General features: G+C 39.5%; 1 protein-coding gene across 2 annotated transcripts in view; it reads right to left on the minus strand.

The window, feature by feature from the left end:
- Nucleotides 1-3,436: 3,436 nt before the first annotated feature.
- Nucleotides 3,437-24,942, minus strand: part of PALS2 (protein associated with LIN7 2, MAGUK p55 family member) — a 257,887-nt gene continuing 236,381 nt past the window's right edge. For both annotated transcript variants that reach the window (XM_075315355.1, XM_075315354.1), the window contains exon 12: nt 3,437-7,695. In XM_075315355.1, the coding sequence (XP_075171470.1) occupies nt 7,519-7,695 (177 nt within the window). In that variant the 3' untranslated portion in view covers nt 3,437-7,518. The remainder of the gene's footprint in view (nt 7,696-24,942) is intronic.

Below are 24,942 nucleotides of genomic sequence, written 5' to 3' on the forward strand. Positions count from 1 at the left end.
ACTCGTAATTAGTTATAATACCAGGCAACCCCGTAACAATCCGAAAATTATGTATTATACAGCAATTTGATATTTGAGCATTGTGTATTTTTAAGTATTCAAATTGTACATCCAATATATATCCGAGACTTAGACTGATTGCCTGTCTTTAGGAGAGTTAATCAATATTTGATTGATGGAGGGGCAAAAGTCGTCACCCTCGCTGATCAACTGTTCCCAGTGCTGTCTGGATATACTCAATTGCAGAAGGGAACTACACAGACCTGTTATCTAGATAGTGGCTGCCACCAGGTACTGCACATATGCCCCCTATTGATTTGAATACGAGCAGATGTGCAGTACCCGGCTGTGGCCACTGTGTAGTTGACAGTTGTGCGGCTCCACAATTGAGCACATCCAGCTGCCGCACATCCCCCACTCATTAGATATTGATGACATATCCTAAAGGGGGCTTTACACGCTACGATATCGTTAATGTTTGGTCGCTGGGGTCAAGTTGTTAGTGACGCACATTCGGCGTCATTAACGATATCGCAGCGTGGGACACTGACCAGCGACCTTAAGCGACCTCAAAAATGGTGAAAATCGTTCACCATGGAGAGGTCGTCCCAAACTCAAAAATCGGTAAGGGTTGTTTATCCAGGTGGTTCATCGCTCATGCGGCAGCACACATCGCTATGTGTGACACCGCATGAGCGAGGAACGTCTCCTTACCTGCCGCCGGCCACAATGAGGAAGGAAGGAGGTGGGCGGGATGTTATGTCCTGCTAATATCCGCCCCTCCGCTTTGATTGGCCGGCCGCTTAGTGACGTTGCGGTGACGTCGCTGTGATGCCGAACGTCCCTCCCCCTTGAAGGAGGGATTGTTCGGCAGTCACAGCGACGCCGCCGACCAGGTAAGTATGTGTGACGCTGCCGTAGAGATAATGTTCGCTACGGCAGCGATCACAAACAATCGCATGCACGACGGGGGCGGGTACTTACACGCTCGCTATCGCTACAAATTGCTAGCGATATCGCTACCGTGTAAAGCCCCCTTAAGAATAGGTCATCAGTATATAAGTTGCAGACAACTATTTTGAACAGGTTGTGTTGAGGTAGAAAGCAAATAAACTGCTACAACTTAGAAAGCATTGAGTAATAACAAATCTGAATTTAATCTCCCCATGTATCAAAATTCTATAGATCTCACATCTAAGAAAACTGTTTAATAATCTCAATGTTTAAAAGGGAACCTGTCACCACTATTTTCGCCTATAAGCTGCGGCCACCAACACTGGGCTCTTATATACAGAATTCTAACATGCTGTATACAAGAACCTAGGCCGGGTGTATAATATAAAAAACACTTTAAAATACTTACCTAACGGTGGTCGCACGGTGGGCCTTATGGGAGTCTCCGTTGTCCGGTGTCGGTGCTGACTCTTTCGGCCACCTTTGTCCTCTTTCTGAAGCCTGGGTGCATGACACGGCTACGTCATACACACTTGCCGGGTCCTGCGGAGGCGCACTACAATACTTTGATCTGCCCTGCTCAGATGACTGAATGCCAGAGAGTGTATATGAATTCGGACCCGTCATGCACCGCGGCTAGAGGAGCACAAAGATGGCCAAAAGAGGCAGCACCGGCACCGGACAATGGTGACGCCCATAAGGCCCACCGTGCGACCGTTACGTAAGTATTATAAAGTGTTTTTTATGTTCTCACAGTGACCTGGGCTCTTATATACAGCAATGTTAGAATGCTGGTGGTGGTGCCCACAGCTTATAGGCCAAGAGAGTGGTGACAGGTTCCCTTTAAGAGAAGGGATAGATCTCACATTTTCCAAAATGTTTCTTTTAAAATGTTTCTCAATTTTACTTTTGAGTCATATCTAGTGATTATATTACAGTCTGGTAATTAATTTGACAGATTCCATGGATTCAGCTCTTTTGGGTGAATGTAGCTGCTTTTTTTGTTGTCTTCTGAATTGCGAATACATTAGAAGCTGCAGAAATTGTATAATCAGCTATGTATATGTCCAAGTCAATTCCTAGTCTAAAATACATTTCAACTTGTTCCATAAGGCAAATTAAATCTTTGGGGGAGAAATAAATAAATTCTGAAGCTTGAAGTACTGAATTAGAAGTTTATTTTCATACAATGTATTCTCATTTTATCAATATAAAATCATAAATGTTAAATATTTGAAACCATACTTCAAAAACACACACTTATTAGCTACCAACATTGTCTCTTTCGTATAAACCAGGTGAGCTCTTCATTTGGAGAGAATATTCAAACCAATCTTTGCTCATTAGCATCCTGTCTGCTTTGGTGTAAGAAGTCAAGACAATAAGTGTAATTTTCGCTAATGGATAAAAAATCTGTATAACTACTAAAATCTGAATATCACTTACAAAACTAACGCTAAATGCAGCAAGTCAAGTAGGTGATAAAGCAGCAGATATCTAGATAATCGGTTGTAAACCTTGAATATAATTGCATTTATGGACACTTGTAAGTGAAGATTTACAGGGTAATATACCATCATATTAACTGCATGTTCTTATAAATGTAGCTGCCTTTGTTTGAAGTGTGAAAAAAACCCAAACCCAAACTAGTATGGCCCATTTTTCATTAACAGACAGAAAGCATAGTGTAAAGCACTACCGAGGAGAGATGCAACAGCTATAAACACAGAGCACAAGGAATATTACAACATTTTTGCACAATAACATTAAAAACAAAAATTTAAAAGGAACCGGTCATCGGATTAGTGCTTGCCACAATTTTGGCAGCAAGAATCGGAGCCTGGCTGTATGATTGCAGCCAGGTATATTTTTCTTTGAAACGTTCTCAAGTAAACTTTAAAGATATGGCAGGGGACCATCCCCAGAGACCAGACTAGTCCGGTGCCGCTCCAGCTCTTCCTAGCACTGCTACAGGCGATTGACAGGTCTTGCTTATGTTTACATACGGATAAATCTATCAATTATATGTGACAGCGCTGGGAAGAACCAAACGGGGGGTGGGGGAGGGGGGCGCTAGAATAGTCTTTGTTCTCGTCCAGATCTTTAAAAGTTCATTTTCTCTTCAATGCTGGAGTATTTAGAAAGGAAAAAATATATATCTGACTGCAGTTGTGACTTGGGGACTGGAAATCAGATAACAGGTTCCCTTTAATAATCCATAACACATTTGGTGTCATGAAGGTGGGAGAATGAATGCTGAGTGAACAAGATGGAAACCATGTTTTAGATTTTAAATAAATATGAATGTATCTGTACATATAGAGAACACCATGCTATTGGCTAGACATCTAGACTTGGTTCAAAAGGGGAAAAAATATTGGTCCCAACCACACCAAAGCTGACTTATCAGTAAATTAAATGTAATCTTAAAGAAGGTCTCCAAGAAAACAGTGCAATTATTGCTGAACAACTTTTTATTGAAGAAGGACCATAATACAATAAGAGATAAAGGACTCAAGATTTTGGGCTCTGGCAAGTTAAGATGCCAAATGTAGATCTGTACCTAAACGGAAGTTTAGATATAAAAGTACCAAATACCTGTAGCACATGTAAATACCGATTGTTGTTTCCCAGATATTAAAATATTGGACAAAAAAGAAATCGTATTACAAAAAAAAAACCCCTATACTCACCAGTTATATAGTCTTTCGCTCCTGAACTCCCTTGTGGGTTCTACTTTGCTGCAGCCATGACTGTCTACCAAAAATGGTCACTGCAGACAATCACTGGCATCAAGATATAGCACAGAGGAATAACTGGCTGCTACAATCACGGATATAGGCAAGATGCCATCGCTGCGGCAAGTAAAGACCAGCAGAAGTGCAGTATCTGAAGCAGCAAAGGCTATAAGGGCAAGCATAGGTTCTTTTGTTACTTAGTACAATTTCCTGCTTTGTCCAAATGTTTTATTATTTCTGAAAAACAACTTTAATAGACAGATGTGATCAAGCATTCTGCAGAAAATACATTTTTATCACATTTTATATCTCAGGCATATCAACACAAAGCAGCCAAGCGTAGAGTATATCCAACTTCAACAAAAGTTGTTTTGCAACTGTAAAATGTTGGTAAGTGCCACAAAAAACCTCGACACAAGCAATTAGATTCAGGTGGAAAACATGTGTCGCAACACATCAGAAAAAGAAACCGCTTACAAGTGCCATTATTTTTTCATGGCTTTTGTGAAATGCTTACCGTAATACTTCCAGTCATGTTGTAGTAATCGGAGTCTAGAAAAGACATACTGACGGTTCGTGGCACAGGGACTTAAGGTATCCTCATACATTAATACTGTCAACATTATGGTTATTAATTTAAAAAAGTCTTCAACAGAGAATGGGCAGATATGGCACTCACCAGCTCTATAGGCATTAAAAAGCACTGAGTATACAGTCCTGCTCATAGTTATTGGCACTCATGAAGTTTAAGTACATAACGTTGAATATCTACTGAAAAAAAATTAATCAAGTGAAGCAGCTTTTTTGTATCGAGCACTCAAATATAAAAGAGCAAACGATAAACAATAATTTAAAACAAAAAGTGATGGGAGGGAAAAATAGAAAAGCCTAAAGCTTGCGGCGACACTGGTATTGGACCTTTACATTAAATTAGTATGGAACCTCCTGGACATGGAGGAAAGAGGAACATTGACAAGAGGTATGTCTTTGAAGGTTGGTGCGAGTGGTGGAAAAAACACTACGTGAAACATCCAAAGACCTTAAGGCAAAGCTTGAACAGTCTGAGGTCATGGTTTCAACAAGTAACAAACGCCACACACTAAATCAAGCAGAGCTTTATGGGTGAAAGCCAAGGAAGAAACCATTGCTGAAGAAAAGACATAAAATGGTACGAATGATCTTTGCCAAAGAGTACCTTCTGGAAAATGTTCTGTGGACAGATGAAACAAAAATAGACCTTTTTTTGCAATGCAAAGCAACTGTTTACAGATGGCACAATGAAGCTTATAAGGAAAAGAACACCCTAACAACAGTTAAGCATTGTAGAGGATCTATAACTCTGTGTTGCTGCTTTGCTATGGCTGGCACAGGAGGCCTTGACAGTAACACAGAAATCATAAAATCAGAGAATTATCAATTGATTTTAGCGCAAAATGTCCTACCCAGTGTAAGAAAACTTGGTTTGAGTCGAAGATCAAGGGTCCTCCGGTAAGACAATGACCCAAAGCACTCATCTAAACGGCACAGGAATGGTTGAAAAATAAAAAATTGACTTTTAAAATGGCCCGCCATGAGTCCTGACCTCAATTCAATTGAAAATCTTTGGGGAGAGCTGAAATCTGCCATTGGGAAAAAGAACTCTGCAAACATTCAAGAGCTTCAAGAAACTTTAAAGGGAGAATGGAAGAAAATACCAGCTGAGAAGTGCAATAAGCTTATATATGGCTACAAGAAACGTCTGGAGGCTGTCATCAATGCAAAAGTGTATGCATCCAAGTATTAATTAGGGAGGCCTTTATTACTGCACATGCCGTTTATTCGGTTTCCTCTTTGAAATTGTAACATGTAAGTTGACAAACAATGTTTTGTTATTGTATTTCTTTGGACGACTAAAATATTCTGAGGATATAACTTTGCTACATTTTTATGAAGATATTTTACCGTGTATGAAAAAAAATTAAGGGGTGCTAATAATGGTGAGCAGCACTGTATGTGCGAAAACAGGTGGGAAACCATACATAGCAGATAGCCTACGGTCGTATCACACTATCGGCGCTTTCTTAAAGCAGGATCCTGCGGTTTACGGTCTAAAGATCCAGTTGATGAGTGCCATATCTATGTATTCTTTTCATTGAAGACTGTTTGCTCACTACTGTATACTTTTACATTGCACACTAACAGCCGAATATTGCTTCCGGCTCTGTGATTGTCCGTATTCTGGCTGAGATCATGAAAGTAGTACAGATTCTCTCTATACGGAACTCAATCTAAAAAGCGATCGTTTAGTCTTCAGTCATTACAGGAATCTTAGGACTCATTTACAATAGACAACCTGGTTGGTTAAGGGACCACTTATTAGTGGTCTTTTAAGCAGTCTATTTAGACACTATGACTGCACTTATGATGTACACAGAACGATCAGTAATGAAATGTTTCGTGTGCACAGCAGGTCATTGTTTTAGGCACCACATTATTTTTTTATAAGTAAGCTTAGGCCCCATGGCCACGCTGCATTTTGTGGGTGCAGTTTTGCTCCTAAAACTGCATGGATTTCCTTCCCCAGCAAAGTCTATGAGATTTCATTTGTGCTGTCCGCACGTTGCAGCTTTTTTCTGGCTGCATCTCTGTGGTGACCACAAAGATGCAGCATGTCAATTCTTTCTGCGTTTTTGAGCCTTTACAGTTAATAGATTTGACTTAAAAAAAACGCATTGGGCAACAGCGTTAAATACGCATGCATTTTTTTTATGCGTTTTTGCCGCGGGTGCGATATTTGGGGCCAAAATATGCACCACAAAGATGCAGCGTGCACATATAGCCTTAAGATAATTTCACCCAACAAATGAGCATTTTATCGAAACCCTGTTTATACTGATCAATTATTTGGAATGGAGCGTTCCATAACCATGCAGTATAAATGCACTAATAGTTGTAAAATTAGACGAGTGGTGTTGAAATTCACTAGTATTAACTACTTGCACAAAACTTGGGCAACTATCTTAAAGACTGGAACGCTATTCCTGAAAGTGCAATCTTCAAAAATCTAGCAACAACACTAAAAGATGCCGGCAGCCTGCGCTCTCACGGGAAAATATCAGACCGCACTCTCAGAAGTATTAAGCTCACAGTATGGCTGCCTCCACAGTGTGCCATGTATATTATAGAGGGTTATTAGGAAAATGTATGTTGTGAGATATCAAGGAGATAATTGAAATACCATTCTCCCGGCAGGGCTCCAAGCATACACATTTCAAGTCTACGCTAATAAAAGGGAACTACTTAAGTAAAATGTATTGCAGTTTGCTAGAGAACATTGAAAATCTGTACTAAGTCTTGACTCACAATGAGTTACAGTGCGGTTACGTTTCTTCTCAGACAAAGTATTTTCCTAACAGATATAAATTCATTTTATTCCACTTATGTAACAAACAACAAACTTACAAAATTATTTCAAGTATCCTTTATAATCACAGTGAAAATGTAAGACCAAATGTTAATGACAAACTTTCTTGGATGAAAAAAGGCATATGTACCACATGAAAGAAAGAAAAAAAAAAAAAACACAACAAAAACACAAAATGCTTCAACGCATTTCCTTCATGTATTGTGAATAGAAAGATCATCTTTAAAAAGTTATAAAAATTAAAATAAATTACATATTTAAGTACACTTTCCCTTCAAAGTGTTATATAAAAATTCAGAACAGTGTACGATCCTTTAAATCCTCATGAGGCGCAAATGACAAATGTCGAAGGTCTTGTCTCCGAGCTCGCTCTGTTTAGTGTCTTTAATAATGGTTAAGAAAATTCTTAAACGAAGAATACAGTCAATAGACCCAGCTGATCGGGACCCACTGAGGCTCCATTCTCAACTTCTCCACCGCCGCTTGCAGCTTCTCAAAGGCTTTGTCCAGGTTGTCATTTACTACAGTTAGGTCAAAGTAATGGTTGTATGCTCTCATAATCCGAGCGCTCTCATCAACAGTCTTCTTCAGATCTGTGTCCTAAAAGTGAAGAACGAAACACATTTTTAGAAGTCTTTTCACATTGCTGTATCACAATTTTGATATTCTATGCTATACATTTCTAGCAATATTTTATGAAAGCTAGATCATAAACTGAATGAGGTCATGGAAAAAAAAAAGAATACATGGTTGTATCACTAATGTTCCACGCAAAATGTCTGTTTACAATACGTGTTATCATGGGTTTGCGAGTTAATTGATGCAACAACGTCAAGACGCACTGATTTTAGAGGGCCCGGCCTTATATTTTATGTGTATGGTTCCTTTGCCCAGACAGATCATGTCAGGTGCAAAGAAGGATTGGTCATGCTGAAATTCAACAACTAGTCACCTGATGTTTGACAGGGGCTTACTCCTTTCTTCTCATTCAGAACAAAAGTGCGCCAAGCCCCCCAAACCGAAAAAAAAAAAAAAGCGCATGTGTATTAGGAAAGGTAGATGGAATAGAAGTGGGCCAAAAGCTATTGAAAGTGTTTGCGCACCCAAAAGGCTGTGATTACTGAAAAGTTGTCAATGCATCCTTCTTAGAAGATCCAATATAACATTACAAGAACATCAGCCGACATCTGACAATTCTACCATCAGTATAACTGTAGACAGACCAAGGCAGACAATGACCAAGTTACTGGATTCAATCAAATATATCTACTTAAAGGAAACTTGTCAGGTATTCAAATAAAACACTTAAAAATCAAGAGTTTAATAGCTCCAGGCAAAAATGACCAGAACATTATAAGTGTATAGTAGACCCGAACAGAACAGCAGGGTTAAAAGGAACCGGTCACCAGATTTGGTGACTATAAGCTGCGGCCACCACCAGTGAGCTCTTATATACAGCATTCTAACATGCTGTATATAAGAGCAAAGGCCACTGTGTAGAATATAAAAATCACTTTATAATACTCACTTAACAGGTGATGCGGTGCAGACCGGTCGGATGGGAGTCTCCGTTCTCCGGCGCCTCCTCTTTCGGCCATCTTTGTCCTCCTCCTTCTGAAGCCTGGATGCATGATGCGTCCTGCGTCATGCACATTATCCAGCATTGAGGTCCCGCGCAGGCGCACTACAATACTTTGATCTGCCCTGATGGCACCAGACTCAGAACGGAGAAGCCCATCCGACCGGTCTGCACCACACCGCCCCTTAGGTGAGTATTATAAAGTGATTTTTATGTTCTACACAGCGGCCTGGGCTCATATATACATTATGTTAGAATGCTGTATATAAAAAGAGCCCACTGGTGGTGGCCGCAGCTTATAGTCGCCAAATCTGGTGACCGGTTCCCTTTAACCCTGCTGTTCTTTTCGGGTCTAATATACACTTATAATGTTCCGGTCATTTTTGCCTGGGGCTATTAAAGTCTTGATTTTCTGCCAATTTAAGTGTTTTATTTGAATACCTGTTGAATTATTATACTATGTGAACATGGTTGTTCATAAACAAATGAAATAAAAAAACAAATTTGTTTTTGTCAAAAAATGTTACACGACCATATTGCAATATTCATGCATATTACATATAAAAAATTCTTTATATAGCTGTAAACTATATCTAATAACATCAACCTGTATGTAAATATATTTTAAAAAAAAAAGTTCAGTGTTCTCTTTATAAAATGGTAAGCTTCAGTGTGCTAAACTTACTGTTTGCATATGTCAAGTATAATTTACATGTCTTTTGCATAAGTACTTTGCACAACTGCGACATATCAGACTTGTTTTGTGATTACTTGATGTTGGACAGAAGACGCATCGTTTCCGTTTTAGGCTGGTTGATGATGCTGATGGAGGCCGTGGGTATGGTAGCTATGCTGGTGGAAGACGATTGTTCACTTTCTTTAGCACGCTGTTGGATCCTGTGGACAATGGCAACCACTCCATCTCTGGGTTTTACTTTTCTTTCTTTGATACATGGACTAACCAGTGATTTTTCCAACTCCTCTATAAAAATTCTTTTTATATAGTTTATTTTTGTTCCAATTTGGGTCTATTTCATACCATAACACGAATGCATTGTATACCGGCACATCAAAAATTTTGTAAAAAACAACCATTGGCCACCGATTTGTTTTGCGTTTACAGGTGTAAGTGCCTATGAGTTGATCTAGAGTATCAGCTGCCCCTTTTGTGGCAATGTAATGTAAAATGATGTCCGGCTTTGTCGTCTCTATTACTGATTGCACTATCATGGTGCATTGTGCTCATCAGAATGACCCGTTTGTGTTTTTGGGAACGTAAGAAACTACTGTTGTACTCTCAGTAATAGAACCAACTAACATAAGGAAAATACGAAAATCTTTTCATTTACATTGTGAAATGTTGACAACTGAATTGAACTATTTCTACAGCGAAAAAACTTTTCACATACAGTGCCTACAAGTAGTATTCAACCCCCTGCAGATTTAGCAGGTTTGATAAGATGCAAATAAGTTAGAGCCTGCAACCTTCAAACAAGAGCAGGATTTATTAACAGATGCATAAATCTTACAAACCAACAAGTTATGTTGCTCAGTTAAATTTTAATAAATTTTCAACATAAAAGTGTGGGTCAATTATTATTCAACCACTAGGTTTAATATTTTGTGGAATAACCCTTGTTTGCAATTACAGCTAATAATCGTCTTTTATAAGACCTGATCAGGCCGGCACAGGTCTCTGGAGTTATCTTGGCCCACTCCTCCATGCAGACCTTCTCCAAGTTATCTAGGTTCTTTGGGTGTCTCATGTGGACTTTAATCTTGAGCTCCTTCCACAAGTTTTCAATTGGGTTAAGGTCCTGCAACACCTTGATTTTTCCCCTCTTGAACCAGGCCTTGGTTTTCCTGGCTGTGTGCTTTGGGTCGTTGTCTTGTTGGAAGATGAAATAACGACCCATCTTAAGATCCTTTATGGAGGAGCGCAGGTTCTTGGCCAAAATCTCCAGGTAGGCCGTGCTATTCATCTTCCCATGGATGCGGACCAGATGGCCAGGCCCCTTGGCTGAGAAACAGCCCCACAGCATGATGCTGCCACCACCATGCTTGACTGTAGGGATGGTATTCTTGGGGTCGTATGCAGTGCCATCCAGTCTCCAAACGTCACGTGTGTGGTTGGCACCAAAGATCTCGATCTTGGTCTCATCAGACCAGAGAACCTTGAACCAGTCTGTCTCAGAGTCCTCCAAGTGATCATGAGCAAACTGTAGACGAGCTTTGACATGACGCTTTGAAAGTAAAAGGTACCTTACGGGCTCGTCTGGAACGAAGACCATTGCGGTGGAGTACGTTACTTATGGTATTGACTGAAACCAATGTCCCCACTGCCATGAGATCTTCCCGGAGCTCCTTCCTTGTTGTCCTTGGGTTAGCCTTGACTCTTCGGACATGCCTGGCCTCAGCACGGGTGGAAACTTTCAAAGGCTGTCCAGGCCGTGGAAGGCTAACAGTAGTTCCATAAGCCTTCCACTTCCGGATGATGCTCCCAACAGTGGAGACAGGTGGGCCCAACTCCTTGGAAAGGGTTTTGTACCCCTTGCCAGCCTTGTGACCCTCCACGATCTTGTCTCTGATGGCCTTGGAATGCTCCTTTGTCTTTCCCATGTTGACCAAGTATGAGTGCTGTTCACAAGTTTGGGGAGGGTCTTAATTAGTCAGAAAAGGCTGGAAAAAGAGATAATTAATCCAAACATGTGAAGCTCATTGTTCTTTGTGCCTGAAATACTTCTTAATACTTTAGGGGAACCAAACAGAATTCTTGTGGTTTGAGGGGTTGAATAATAAATGACCCTCTGAATAAACTTTTCACAATTTAAAAAAAAAAATAAAAAAAGAAATAACATTCTTTTTTGCTGCAGTGCATTTCACACTTCCAGGCTGATCTACAGTCCAAATGTCACAATGCCAAGTTAATTCCGAATATGTAAACCTGCTAAATCTGCAGGGGGTTGAATACTACTTTTTAAACCAAATTATCCCAATAAAGATAATAAGTTAATACAACGTTTTTTTATTGATGGTATATTAAAAACATAAACACAGACATAAGTTAAAAATCAAGGCAGGGGGAGCAGTACTAACCCACAGTGGGAACCATATACATTAAATAACCTTAGTCCCAGCAGGTCACATGCAGCTATACAACAAGAGCATTAATTAGGCAGCTGAAATCATCTCCATATAATAATAACAATAGTCTCCATTAGATCGCTGCCCATTAAAGTACTCAATTCAAAATAATACCAGACCTGCTGTCATATCAATAGTACAAAGACCTGCTCCCCTGCCAGCCACTCCAACACGTGTTTCACACCGCTTCCTCAGGGAGTGATGTGGAGGCAAGCAGTGAGCGTTCTTATATAGGACCGGCACACATGTGTTTATTAATCAAATGCCCCGTACTTTCATATGTGGCGCCACCATGTCAGCGCCCAAACCGGAAGTTCAGGGGCGCGTCACCGTCGGCCACGTCACACGCACGCGCACTGGCATGCGATGACGTGGGCGAGGAGGACGCGTCCCCTAGCAACCGTCGGGACGCAGGCAAGCGGCGCACAGCATGGGGAAAACCATGTGTTTCGTAGCCTGGTCACATGACCGCATTGTGAGCCCGCCCTAATAGGAAGTCCAGGGACGCATCTCCTCAACCAACCATATAATAACACAGAGGGGGGAGGATGCATCCCAGGAAAAACCCACAAACGTCAGACAGAATAACAAACACCGGGCAGATAACATTCACAAAAGCACTACATAACCCATCCAATACCTATAGCAATCAATCAACAATAACAGACCTTATATCCACACAATCATCCAAAATACACAAGATAAAAATAGTGCATATAACACATGCACAATTAAAAACATATATATAAAAATATATATATATGAAAAATTAGTATCTAAAAAGAAAAATATATGAAAAAGTGAATAGTGCACGTGAAGTGTCCAAATTAATAAACAAAAATAAGTGCATAAATATAAAATGTATATATGACCATATGAAAAAATTATTATTAATAATAAAAATGTGTGAGCAAGTGAAAGTGATGAAAATTATATAATAAATATACCATATATAAGTGAAAATACGAGGATAAAAAATATATATTATATATATAACCATAAAAATAGTGAAAAAGTGAAGAAAAAAGAAAAAATGTATATATAAAGAGAAAATATATAATAAATTATATCCAATAAAAAAGTGAGAGTGAGAAATTAATTTATTAAATAATAAATACAATAAAATTATGAGATATAAAAAATGTAATCTCAATGAATAATCCCATACGATACCAATAAATACTACACTCAACCACATCACTAACACTGCCTACAATATTAGATTGAACCTATCCGTATGAAGACCACAAAACCCCATACATAGACCCACCCGACGCCAAAACAACTTTATTAAAGAAAGCTCACCCCCTATGTTATATTAACCAAATTACGTCAATTCATTTACCACTGCACTCTAATGACCTAAAAACTATTGCTCCATTTGATCAATGCAGATTACAGAGTATACAGATCACAAAAAGCTGCCAAAGCCCCATTGTTCATTAAGTCCAAAGGGTACAATTGTTCTTAGAATAGTGATCCATCGGCATTCCTTCTGCAGCAGGCGGGTTTTCAAATCTCCACCTCTTAAGCCCATATGGATCCGATCGATTCCTCGAACCTTTAATCCCTTCCATGAATCCGGGTGTTTATCACGAAAATGCCTGGCCAATGGCTTCAGCTTCTTGATGGCCTCAAAATCATCAGGTCTAACTTCGTATGCAGACCTGATATCCCGTATATGCTCTTGAATACGGACTCTTAACTCCCTTGAAGTCATGCCCACATACGAAAGTCCACAAGGGCACGTCGCAAGGTATATTATCGCCTCTGTTTTGCAATTTATATGATGAACAATTTCAAATTCTCGCGTTCCCGCGGAGTTCCAGAAGGTTTTGGTCTTCAAAATAACAGGACACACAGAACAGCCCCCACACGTCCATGATCCCCATTTCGGACCTGAGGACTGAAAAAGAAAACCAGGTTTAGGAGGAACATAATGGCTTCGTACAATAGAATCTCCAATGGTCTTACTCCTTCTGGCTATAACAGTAGGAACATCAGATATAAACTTTTTGATATCCTGATCCTGTTGTAATATTGGCCAGTATTTTTGAAAAATTTTTATCATATCGTTCCATCTACCATGATAGTTGGTAATAAGACGAACAGTTTCCTGATCATTAGGTTTTTTCTTTGGGATCAGTAACTCACTCCTCCTACTACCCTTAGCCCGATTGTATCCTTTCTGAATACAATCTTGTTTGTACCCCCGCTGTACAAACCTCTTCTGGAGCTCCACTGCCTCCTTTTCAAATTCTTCATCCTTATCGCAAATGCGACGTGCCCGAATGAACTGTCCAGTAGGTATTCCTTTTATTACATGAGCTGGATGTGCAGATCTTGCATGTAAATAGGCATTAATGCTAGTTTCTTTACGAAATATTGTCGTATGTAAAGTGCCATCCTCATCCACAGATATTTTCAGGTCAAGGAAGTCAATAGTCTTCTGTTCGATCCTGTGGGTTAAGCGAATATTGTTATTATTTGCATTTAAAGTCCGCAAAAACGCATCCAAGGCCGTTCTTGATCCTTGCCATATAAAGAGAATATCGTCAATGAATCTCATCCACGATATAATAGACCCACCCATAGATGCCTCATTGATGGGTATGCACTCTTTCTCCCATAAACCTAAAAATAAATTTGCATAAGAAGGGGCGAAAGCCGCCCCCATGGCCACGCCCCTCCTCTGCAAGTAATACTGATTCTTAAATAAGAAAAAATTATGGGTCAGTGCAAATTCCATCAATACCATCAGAAGATTCAACAAATCCCTATTGAGTCCACGCATGGAAAGATAATATTTAGCAGCAAGCAAACCATCTTCATGTTTTATAGATGTATATAGGGACTCGACATCACATGTCACAATAAACATATCTGGTTCCAAGATGACACTGTCCAACCGCTGTAAAACTTCTGTCGAGTCCCTAATATACGATGGTAGATCACTTACACATGGTCTCAAATAGTAGTCTAAAAATTTGCAGACTGGTTCAATAAGGGCCCCATTCCCCGATACAATGGGTCTACCTGGGGGATTTGATATGTCCTTGTGGACCTTAGGGAGGAAATATATTGTGGCCACAGTGGGTTCAAGAACTTTCAAACCCTCCCATATCTTCTTTGGAATAACGCCATTCTGATAACCCAAATCCAAAATCCCAAATAATTCCTCCTGGAACCTTTTGGTTGGATTATTTTCCAATTTTTCATAACAGCTATTATCCCTCAATTGGCGATACGCCTCCTTCTCATATTTCTGGGCAGGCCATACAACAATATTGCCCCCCTTATCTGAGGGCTTAAAGATCACACCTTCCATTCTTGACAATTCATTCAGGGCTTTCCTTTGGGCACCAGTCAAATTATCATACATCTTATGACTGGGCATTTTGTAAAACTCCTCACAGACCATCATAGTGAACATTTCCACAGCTGAACTACCTGACAGAAGAGGAAACATCTTTCCTTTTTTCTTTATAAAGTCTGGAAACTTACCAAAATCACCATTGGTCTGTTCCTGAAGGAGCTCCTCTAATATCCGTACCGCTTCCAATTCCTCCTCTGTAGAAAAGGGAGAATATGGAGGTTGTTTAGAAAAATGTTTCTTAAGGAGGAGTTTACGTGCAAACAAAAATGTATCTTTGATTGCATTAAAACAATCAAAATTTGCAGATGGGCAAAATTTTAGCCCAAAAGATAGTACGGATTCTTGAGCTTCTGTAAGGGGAATATCAGATAAATTAATTACCTTTAGGACTTTATTTTCAGTAGAGCCAGCATCACCATTGTAATCCTGTTTTCTCTTCATGGCACTTTTCTGTGTATTTTGTCTCGTCATTATACCATATGAGGAAGTTGGTATCTCTTCATTAGAAGTGCCTGAGTTGATACTGGATAAAGATGACATGGAATGGGACCTGGCTTTCAGTTTCCTCATTCTCCACTTAAAGACCTGGTTTGTTTGGTAGTCTCCCATATCTCGTTTAAATTTATCCATTTTGAGTTGTTGAATATCCGCCTCCCACTTAGGAAAAAAGGTTTCAATTTCTTGTTCAAATTTTAATCTGTTCTCTGTACTTAAATTCTGCTGCAGTCTAAGTTGGACTTGTTTGATCTGTTCCTCTGTATTCTGCAATGACTTCATATCATGTTCAATCAAAATTTCTATAAATTTTTTGGAGCAATTAGTACAAGCTTCTTCCCATCTATCCAATAGACCATTATCCTCAATGGGAAAAGCTGGATGTACCTGGATTCTCAGTCCTCTTGGAACCATTTGTTTTAGTAAATATTGTTCCAAGGACGTTTTATTCCACCACGTTTTCATTCGGCGGAACAATAAATCCTTTAATAGTCTCTGATCCATCAAACCAGTGGTAACAACCTCCACAGGTGCCGTATTACCACCATCACCAAAAACTTTGGTCACTTGTAACATCCAATTGCTGTCTCTACTTTTAAAATCCATTATTTGATTCGGTCCTTCTACAACAATACATAAACCCAAAATTAGAAGAGTTGACCATAAATCACAAATATTCAAGATTCAACTTTGTGATTTATGGTCAACTCTTCTAATTTTGGGTTTATGTATTGTTGTAGAAGGACCGAATCAAATAATGGATTTTAAAAGTAGAGACAGCAATTGGATGTTACAAGTGACCAAAGTTTTTGGTGATGGTGGTAATACGGCACCTGTGGAGGTTGTTACCACTGGTTTGATGGATCAGAGACTATTAAAGGATTTATTGTTCCGCCGAATGAAAACGTGGTGGAATAAAACGTCCTTAAAACAATATTTACTAAAACAAATGGTTCCAAGAGGACTGAGAATCCAGGTACATCCAGCTTTTCCCATTGAGGATAATGGTCTATTGGATAGATGGGAAGAAGCTTGTACTAATTGCTCCAAAAAATTTATAGAAATTTTGATTGAACATGATATGAAGTCATTGCAGAATACAGAGGAACAGATCAAACAAGTCCAACTTAGACTGCAGCAGAATTTAAGTACAGAGAACAGATTAAAATTTGAACAAGAAATTGAAACCTTTTTTCCTAAGTGGGAGGCGGATATTCAACAACTCAAAATGGATAAATTTAAACGAGATATGGGAGACTACCAAACAAACCAGGTCTTTAAGTGGAGAATGAGGAAACTGAAAGCCAGGTCCCATTCCATGTCATCTTTATCCAGTATCAACTCAGGCACTTCTAATGAAGAGATACCAACTTCCTCATATGGTATAATGACGAGACAAAATACACAGAAAAGTGCCATGAAGAGAAAACAGGATTACAATGGTGATGCTGGCTCTACTGAAAATAAAGTCCTAAAGGTAATTAATTTATCTGATATTCCCCTTACAGAAGCTCAAGAATCCGTACTATCTTTTGGGCTAAAATTTTGCCCATCTGCAAATTTTGATTGTTTTAATGCAATCAAAGATACATTTTTGTTTGCACGTAAACTCCTCCTTAAGAAACATTTTTCTAAACAACCTCCATATTCTCCCTTTTCTACAGAGGAGGAATTGGAAGCGGTACGGATATTAGAGGAGCTCCTTCAGGAACAGACCAATGGTGATTTTGGTAAGTTTCCAGACTTTATAAAGAAAAAAGGAAAGATGTTTCCTCTTCTGTCAGGTAGTTCAGCTGTGGAAATGTTCACTATGATGGTCTGTGAGGAGTTTTACAAAATGCCCAGTCATAAGATGTATGATAATTTGACTGGTGCCCAAAGGAAAGCCCTGAATGAATTGTCAAGAATGGAAGGTGTGATCTTTAAGCCCTCAGATAAGGGGGGCAATATTGTTGTATGGCCTGCCCAGAAATATGAGAAGGAGGCGTATCGCCAATTGAGGGATAATAGCTGTTATGAAAAATTGGAAAATAATCCAACCAAAAGGTTCCAGGAGGAATTATTTGGGATTTTGGATTTGGGTTATCAGAATGGCGTTATTCCAAAGAAGATATGGGAGGGTTTGAAAGTTCTTGAACCCACTGTGGCCACAATATATTTCCTCCCTAAGGTCCACAAGGACATATCAAATCCCCCAGGTAGACCCATTGTATCGGGGAATGGGGCCCTTATTGAACCAGTCTGCAAATTTTTAGACTACTATTTGAGACCATGTGTAAGTGATCTACCATCGTATATTAGGGACTCGACAGAAGTTTTACAGCGGTTGGACAGTGTCATCTTGGAACCAGATATGTTTATTGTGACATGTGATGTCGAGTCCCTATATACATCTATAAAACATGAAGATGGTTTGCTTGCTGCTAAATATTATCTTTCCATGCGTGGACTCAATAGGGATTTGTTGAATCTTCTGATGGTATTGATGGAATTTGCACTGACCCATAATTTTTTCTTATTTAAGAATCAGTATTACTTGCAGAGGAGGGGCGTGGCCATGGGGGCGGCTTTCGCCCCTTCTTATGCAAATTTATTTTTAGGTTTATGGGAGAAAGAGTGCATACCCATCAATGAGGCATCTATGGGTGGGTCTATTATATCGTGGATGAGATTCATTGACGATATTCTCTTTATATGGCAAGGATCAAGAACGGCCTTGGATGCGTTTTTGCGGACTTTAAATGCAAATAATAACAATATTCGCTTAACCCACAGGATCGAACAGAAGACTATTGACTTCCTTGACCTGAAAATATCTGTGGATGAGGATGGCACTTTACATACGACAATATTTCGTAAAGAAACTAGCATTAATGCCTATTTACATGCAAGATCTGCACATCCAGCTCATGTAATAAAAGGAATACCTACTGGACAGTTCATTCGGGCACGTCGCATTTGCGATAAGGATGAAGAATTTGAAAAGGAGGCAGTGGAGCTCCAGAAGAGGTTTGTACAGCGGGGGTACAAACAAGATTGTATTCAGAAAGGATACAATCGGGCTAAGGGTAGTAGGAGGAGTGAGTTACTGATCCCAAAGAAAAAACCTAATGATCAGGAAACTGTTCGTCTTATTACCAACTATCATGGTAGATGGAACGATATGATAAAAATTTTTCAAAAATACTGGCCAATATTACAACAGGATCAGGATATCAAAAAGTTTATATCTGATGTTCCTACTGTTATAGCCAGAAGGAGTAAGACCATTGGAGATTCTATTGTACGAAGCCATTATGTTCCTCCTAAACCTGGTTTTCTTTTTCAGTCCTCAGGTCCGAAATGGGGATCATGGACGTGTGGGGGCTGTTCTGTGTGTCCTGTTATTTTGAAGACCAAAACCTTCTGGAACTCCGCGGGAACGCGAGAATTTGAAATTGTTCATCATATAAATTGCAAAACAGAGGCGATAATATACCTTGCGACGTGCCCTTGTGGACTTTCGTATGTGGGCATGACTTCAAGGGAGTTAAGAGTCCGTATTCAAGAGCATATACGGGATATCAGGTCTGCATACGAAGTTAGACCTGATGATTTTGAGGCCATCAAGAAGCTGAAGCCATTGGCCAGGCATTTTCGTGATAAACACCCGGATTCATGGAAGGGATTAAAGGTTCGAGGAATCGATCGGATCCATATGGGCTTAAGAGGTGGAGATTTGAAAACCCGCCTGCTGCAGAAGGAATGCCGATGGATCACTATTCTAAGAACAATTGTACCCTTTGGACTTAATGAACAATGGGGCTTTGGCAGCTTTTTGTGATCTGTATACTCTGTAATCTGCATTGATCAAATGGAGCAATAGTTTTTAGGTCATTAGAGTGCAGTGGTAAATGAATTGACGTAATTTGGTTAATATAACATAGGGGGTGAGCTTTCTTTAATAAAGTTGTTTTGGCGTCGGGTGGGTCTATGTATGGGGTTTTGTGGTCTTCATACGGATAGGTTCAATCTAATATTGTAGGCAGTGTTAGTGATGTGGTTGAGTGTAGTATTTATTGGTATCGTATGGGATTATTCATTGAGATTACATTTTTTATATCTCATAATTTTATTGTATTTATTATTTAATAAATTAATTTCTCACTCTCACTTTTTTATTGGATATAATTTATTATATATTTTCTCTTTATATATACATTTTTTCTTTTTTCTTCACTTTTTCACTATTTTTATGGTTATATATATAATATATATTTTTTATCCTCGTATTTTCACTTATATATGGTATATTTATTATATAATTTTCATCACTTTCACTTGCTCACACATTTTTATTATTAATAATAATTTTTTCATATGGTCATATATACATTTTATATTTATGCACTTATTTTTGTTTATTAATTTGGACACTTCACGTGCACTATTCACTTTTTCATATATTTTTCTTTTTAGATACTAATTTTTCATATATATATTTTTATATATATGTTTTTAATTGTGCATGTGTTATATGCACTATTTTTATCTTGTGTATTTTGGATGATTGTGTGGATATAAGGTCTGTTATTGTTGATTGATTGCTATAGGTATTGGATGGGTTATGTAGTGCTTTTGTGAATGTTATCTGCCCGGTGTTTGTTATTCTGTCTGACGTTTGTGGGTTTTTCCTGGGATGCATCCTCCCCCCTCTGTGTTATTATATGGTTGGTTGAGGAGATGCGTCCCTGGACTTCCTATTAGGGCGGGCTCACAATGCGGTCATGTGACCAGGCTACGAAACACATGGTTTTCCCCATGCTGTGCGCCGCTTGCCTGCGTCCCGACGGTTGCTAGGGGACGCGTCCTCCTCGCCCACGTCATCGCATGCCAGTGCGCGTGCGTGTGACGTGGCCGACGGTGACGCGCCCCTGAACTTCCGGTTTGGGCGCTGACATGGTGGCGCCACATATGAAAGTACGGGGCATTTGATTAATAAACACATGTGTGCCGGTCCTATATAAGAACGCTCACTGCTTGCCTCCACATCACTCCCTGAGGAAGCGGTGTGAAACACGTGTTGGAGTGGCTGGCAGGGGAGCAGGTCTTTGTACTATTGATATGACAGCAGGTCTGGTATTATTTTGAATTGAGTACTTTAATGGGCAGCGATCTAATGGAGACTATTGTTATTATTATATGGAGATGATTTCAGCTGCCTAATTAATGCTCTTGTTGTATAGCTGCATGTGACCTGCTGGGACTAAGGTTATTTAATGTATATGGTTCCCACTGTGGGTTAGTACTGCTCCCCCTGCCTTGATTTTTAACTTATGTCTGTGTTTATGTTTTTAATATACCATCAATAAAAAAACGTTGTATTAACTTATTATCTTTATTGGGATAATTTGGTTTAAATAGCTGTTGGTTTATCCCAGTTGAATCTTGAATATTTGTGATTTATGGTCAACTCTTCTAATTTTGGGTTTATTTATAGGTTGAATACTACTTGTAGGCACTGTAACTATACTGGAAGTGAATCCATCTGCAGTATCGTAATTTCAAAATGTATGTATGTGTAAATCTGCACGAACTAAAAGGATATAGATAGAATGATAAATAGTAGTAAATGCAATATAGTCCAAAATGAAATTATAACTCCTTTATTTTACTCAAAAAATGGCTGGAGATTAGTATAAAAGGCTGTCGGTCATTTTTGACTGAACAGTACAGGTGTAAAAAAAAAGATGCAAAAAGTATGCAAAAATAAAACAAACAAACAAAAAACTACTCATAGAAAGAACCCCTCAAATGAGGAAAAGTCAATTAACCACAATTTTCAGAAACGCATAATGAATATTTCAAAATATATTACATTTCAAATTTGGTCATTTTTGACCAGACAGAAAAGCAGGGTTAAGAATGTGCAGGACGTCGCGGTCTGTAGAGATGATAGGCTTCGGCTAGCACGGTATAACTTTGGTTGAATTTCCTCAAAAGGAGACAGGATAATACTGACCTGCCCACAGTTCTGCCCTTCTGCTCCACAGGTTTGTGGCCTCCCTGAGCTCGCCTTAGCACACCTACGTTACCATGTGACAGGAGCACAGGCCCAGTCAAACTCAACCTGCCACTTCAGGCATGTTTTTTTTTTTTTTTAAAAATCAGAGGTGTTTCGAAGTTTTATAGAAATAATATAGTAACATATATAACAAGTGGGAAAAACAAAACCTAACATAATAAAGCCCCTCTGCCCACCCATCATCTGTCACAAGATACATAAAATGTGATAGTCAGTCCTCCAGCTTATATTCTATGAATTTCCCAAGCACCAGATAATTACATTGTCCTTGGACAGTTAGGAACTTCCCACCGGTCGGGAACATTAGTATCCATGGTGACAAGGTTTATGATACAAATATTATAAAATCTACCATGTTACAAAGTATGACATTTATTAACCAATTAATGACAATGGCACCATTTTTATGGCAGTTATTACAACAGATGTGAACAACTTTTTTTTAGGTCAGAGTTCCCAGTGTGATTGTACCATTCTCAAGGGTTGTATAAAATTTAAAAGGCTATTCTGATCAGAGGTATATATGGACATTCCTACATGTGCCATAATCTAATAAGTAGGGACTCCATTTCTGGAACTTCAATAGTTCTAGGTCTTGCCTCTATTAACCTTAAAAAAAAAAAAAAAATTAACAAAAAAAACCCAAAAATGGCCAGAGTGCAGCTACCCCATAGTTTAAGGCTATGTGCGCACTAGGCGTTTTTTACCGCATTTTTCGGGTGCATTTTTGTTCAGAAAACTGCATGACTGCTTCACCAGCAAAGTCTGAGTTTTCATTTTTGCTGTCTGCACACAGTGGGGTTTTTTTTTAGCTGCGTTTTAGTGATGCCCACAAAAACGCAGCATGTCAATTATTCCTGCGTTTTTCACCCATTGAGTTCAATGAGATGTTCAAAAACGCAAATTGCATATATAGCTGTGTTTCTATGACTAAAAATGCAGCTATAAACGCAAGGGGTGGGTAGTACAGTCACATGTACAGGAAGAGGATTGTACTCACCCAGCATTCCCTGTGTTGGTAAACACAGAAGAGTGAATCCTCCAGGTACCGCAACCCCTGCTCCAGCTGTCTGCAGACTCCCGGGACACGTCTGATCGCTCCAGGACCTGCAAGTGATCAGCTGATGCGGTCACCTGACAGCATCAGCTGATCGTATAAGTCCAGCGGTGATGCCGGCTTTTTACCGCCCAGCCGGTTTAAACGATCAGCTGATGCTGTCAAGTGACCGCATCAGCTGATTACCGGCGGGTCCTGGAGCGATCGGACGGGAGTCTGCACAGAAGTGTGTAGTTTTTTTTTTTTTTCTACTGATGCATCAGCTGATTGTATAAACAGCTTTTAAAGAATCAGCTGATGTGTCATGTGATTCAGGTCCTTGAACCTGACATCATCTGATCGCTTTGCCTTCCAGCAAACCGATCAGATGATACTGGATCCGGATTGGACATCGCGGTACCCTTGACCCAGGACTACGAACGAGGGGGGAAAGGGATTCTTTAGTTCAATAAAGATGGAGTCACTAACTGTGTTGTCTGTTATTTCTAATAAAAATATTTTTCTCTGTGTTCTCTTTTTTTTTATCTTTACTACAAATTCATGGTGGCCATGTCTAATATTGGCGTGACACCATGAATTTCGAGCTTAAGGCCAGCTGATAATACACAGCTAGCCTTAACACCTTATTACCCAGCGAGCCACCCGGCACCAGGGCCACTGGAGAAGTTGAATACAGCGCCAGAAGATGGCGCTTCTATGAAAGCGCCATTTTCTGGGGCGGCTGCGGACTGCAATTCGCAGCGGGGGTTCCCAGAAAGCTTGGGCACCCTGCACTGCGGATTCCAATCCCCAGCTGCCTAGTTGTACCTGGCTGGACACAAAAATTGGACAAAACCCACGTAGTTTTTCTTTTTTTTTCATGAAATTCATGAAATAAAAAAATAAAAAAAAAGGGCTTCCTTATATTTTTTAGTTTCCAGCCGGGTACAAATAGCCAGCTGAGGGTTAGGCACAGCCGTACTTGCCTAGCATACAAAAATATGGTGAAACCCACATTTTTGTTTTACGTTTTTGGGCAAAAAACTCCTGCATACAGTCCTGGATGGAGGATGCTGAGCCGTGTAGTTCTGCAGCTGCGGTCTGCTCTCCTTCATACACTAGTGGCTGGAGCCTTGTAGTTCTGCTCCCCCTGCCTCTCCCTCCAGCATACAGTCCTGGATGGAGCATGTTGAGCCTTGTAGTTCTGCAGCTGTCTGCTCTCCTGTATACACTAGTGGAGAATGAAGGAGAACAGATTGAAGAAGGAAATTACATCAGATCTTTTTTTTTTTTCTTCAGCAATCTTTAATGGCATTGTTCCCCGATTATATATATATATATATATATATATATATATATATATATATATATATATATATATATATATATATATATATATATAAAAAAACAAACAAAAAAAAAACAAAAAAAAACAAAAAAAAACAAAAAAAACAAAAACGTAGCAAACCGCAGCCAAAAACCCACCAAAACGCATGCATTTTTTTATGCGTTTTTGCTGCGGATGCATATTTTGTGCGTTTTTAGAGGCCAGAAACGCAGTGTTTTTTTATGCCACAAAAAATGGTTAGGTGCGCACATATCTTACTTAACAGATGCGTAACATGGCTAGGGACGGCACAGAATAGCATCAGTGTCCGCCTGTGGCCCCCGAGCCACAGATTGTGCACCCCCTGCAATAAAAAGGTTCTTTTTTTTAAATCAGATACTTTTTTATTAAAACAGAGTACATACAACAGAATAACAAATCGGCATCCAAATTAAATTTATCACATCTATTACCCCTTTAACTCCCCCTCCCGTCCCCTCCCCCACCCCGGCAGCAACACTTCTCCCCGATACTACATCCCATATAGTACACACTTATAATACCCTTCAACTGTAGTATAGAACCATCCCGTTGTGCAGGAGGAACAACTAGTAACACAAATAAAACAAAACATACACATCAGAGGTCTCAGACGGCTATCCCCGTCCCATATCAGTTTACTGGTCCATCACTCGTCCTATCCGCATTGCAGCCAAGGAGACCAGAGCTTCTCAAACATTTTAACATTCCCCCTTCTTTCATACACTCCCCGTTCCAGCTGAAGAATACACTTCACCCTTTTAATGTACTCTCCCCTGGTCGGGGG

This window comes from Anomaloglossus baeobatrachus, chromosome 6, assembly GCF_048569485.1.
Source record: "Anomaloglossus baeobatrachus isolate aAnoBae1 chromosome 6, aAnoBae1.hap1, whole genome shotgun sequence".
Taxonomy (NCBI): Eukaryota; Metazoa; Chordata; class Amphibia; order Anura; family Aromobatidae; genus Anomaloglossus; species Anomaloglossus baeobatrachus.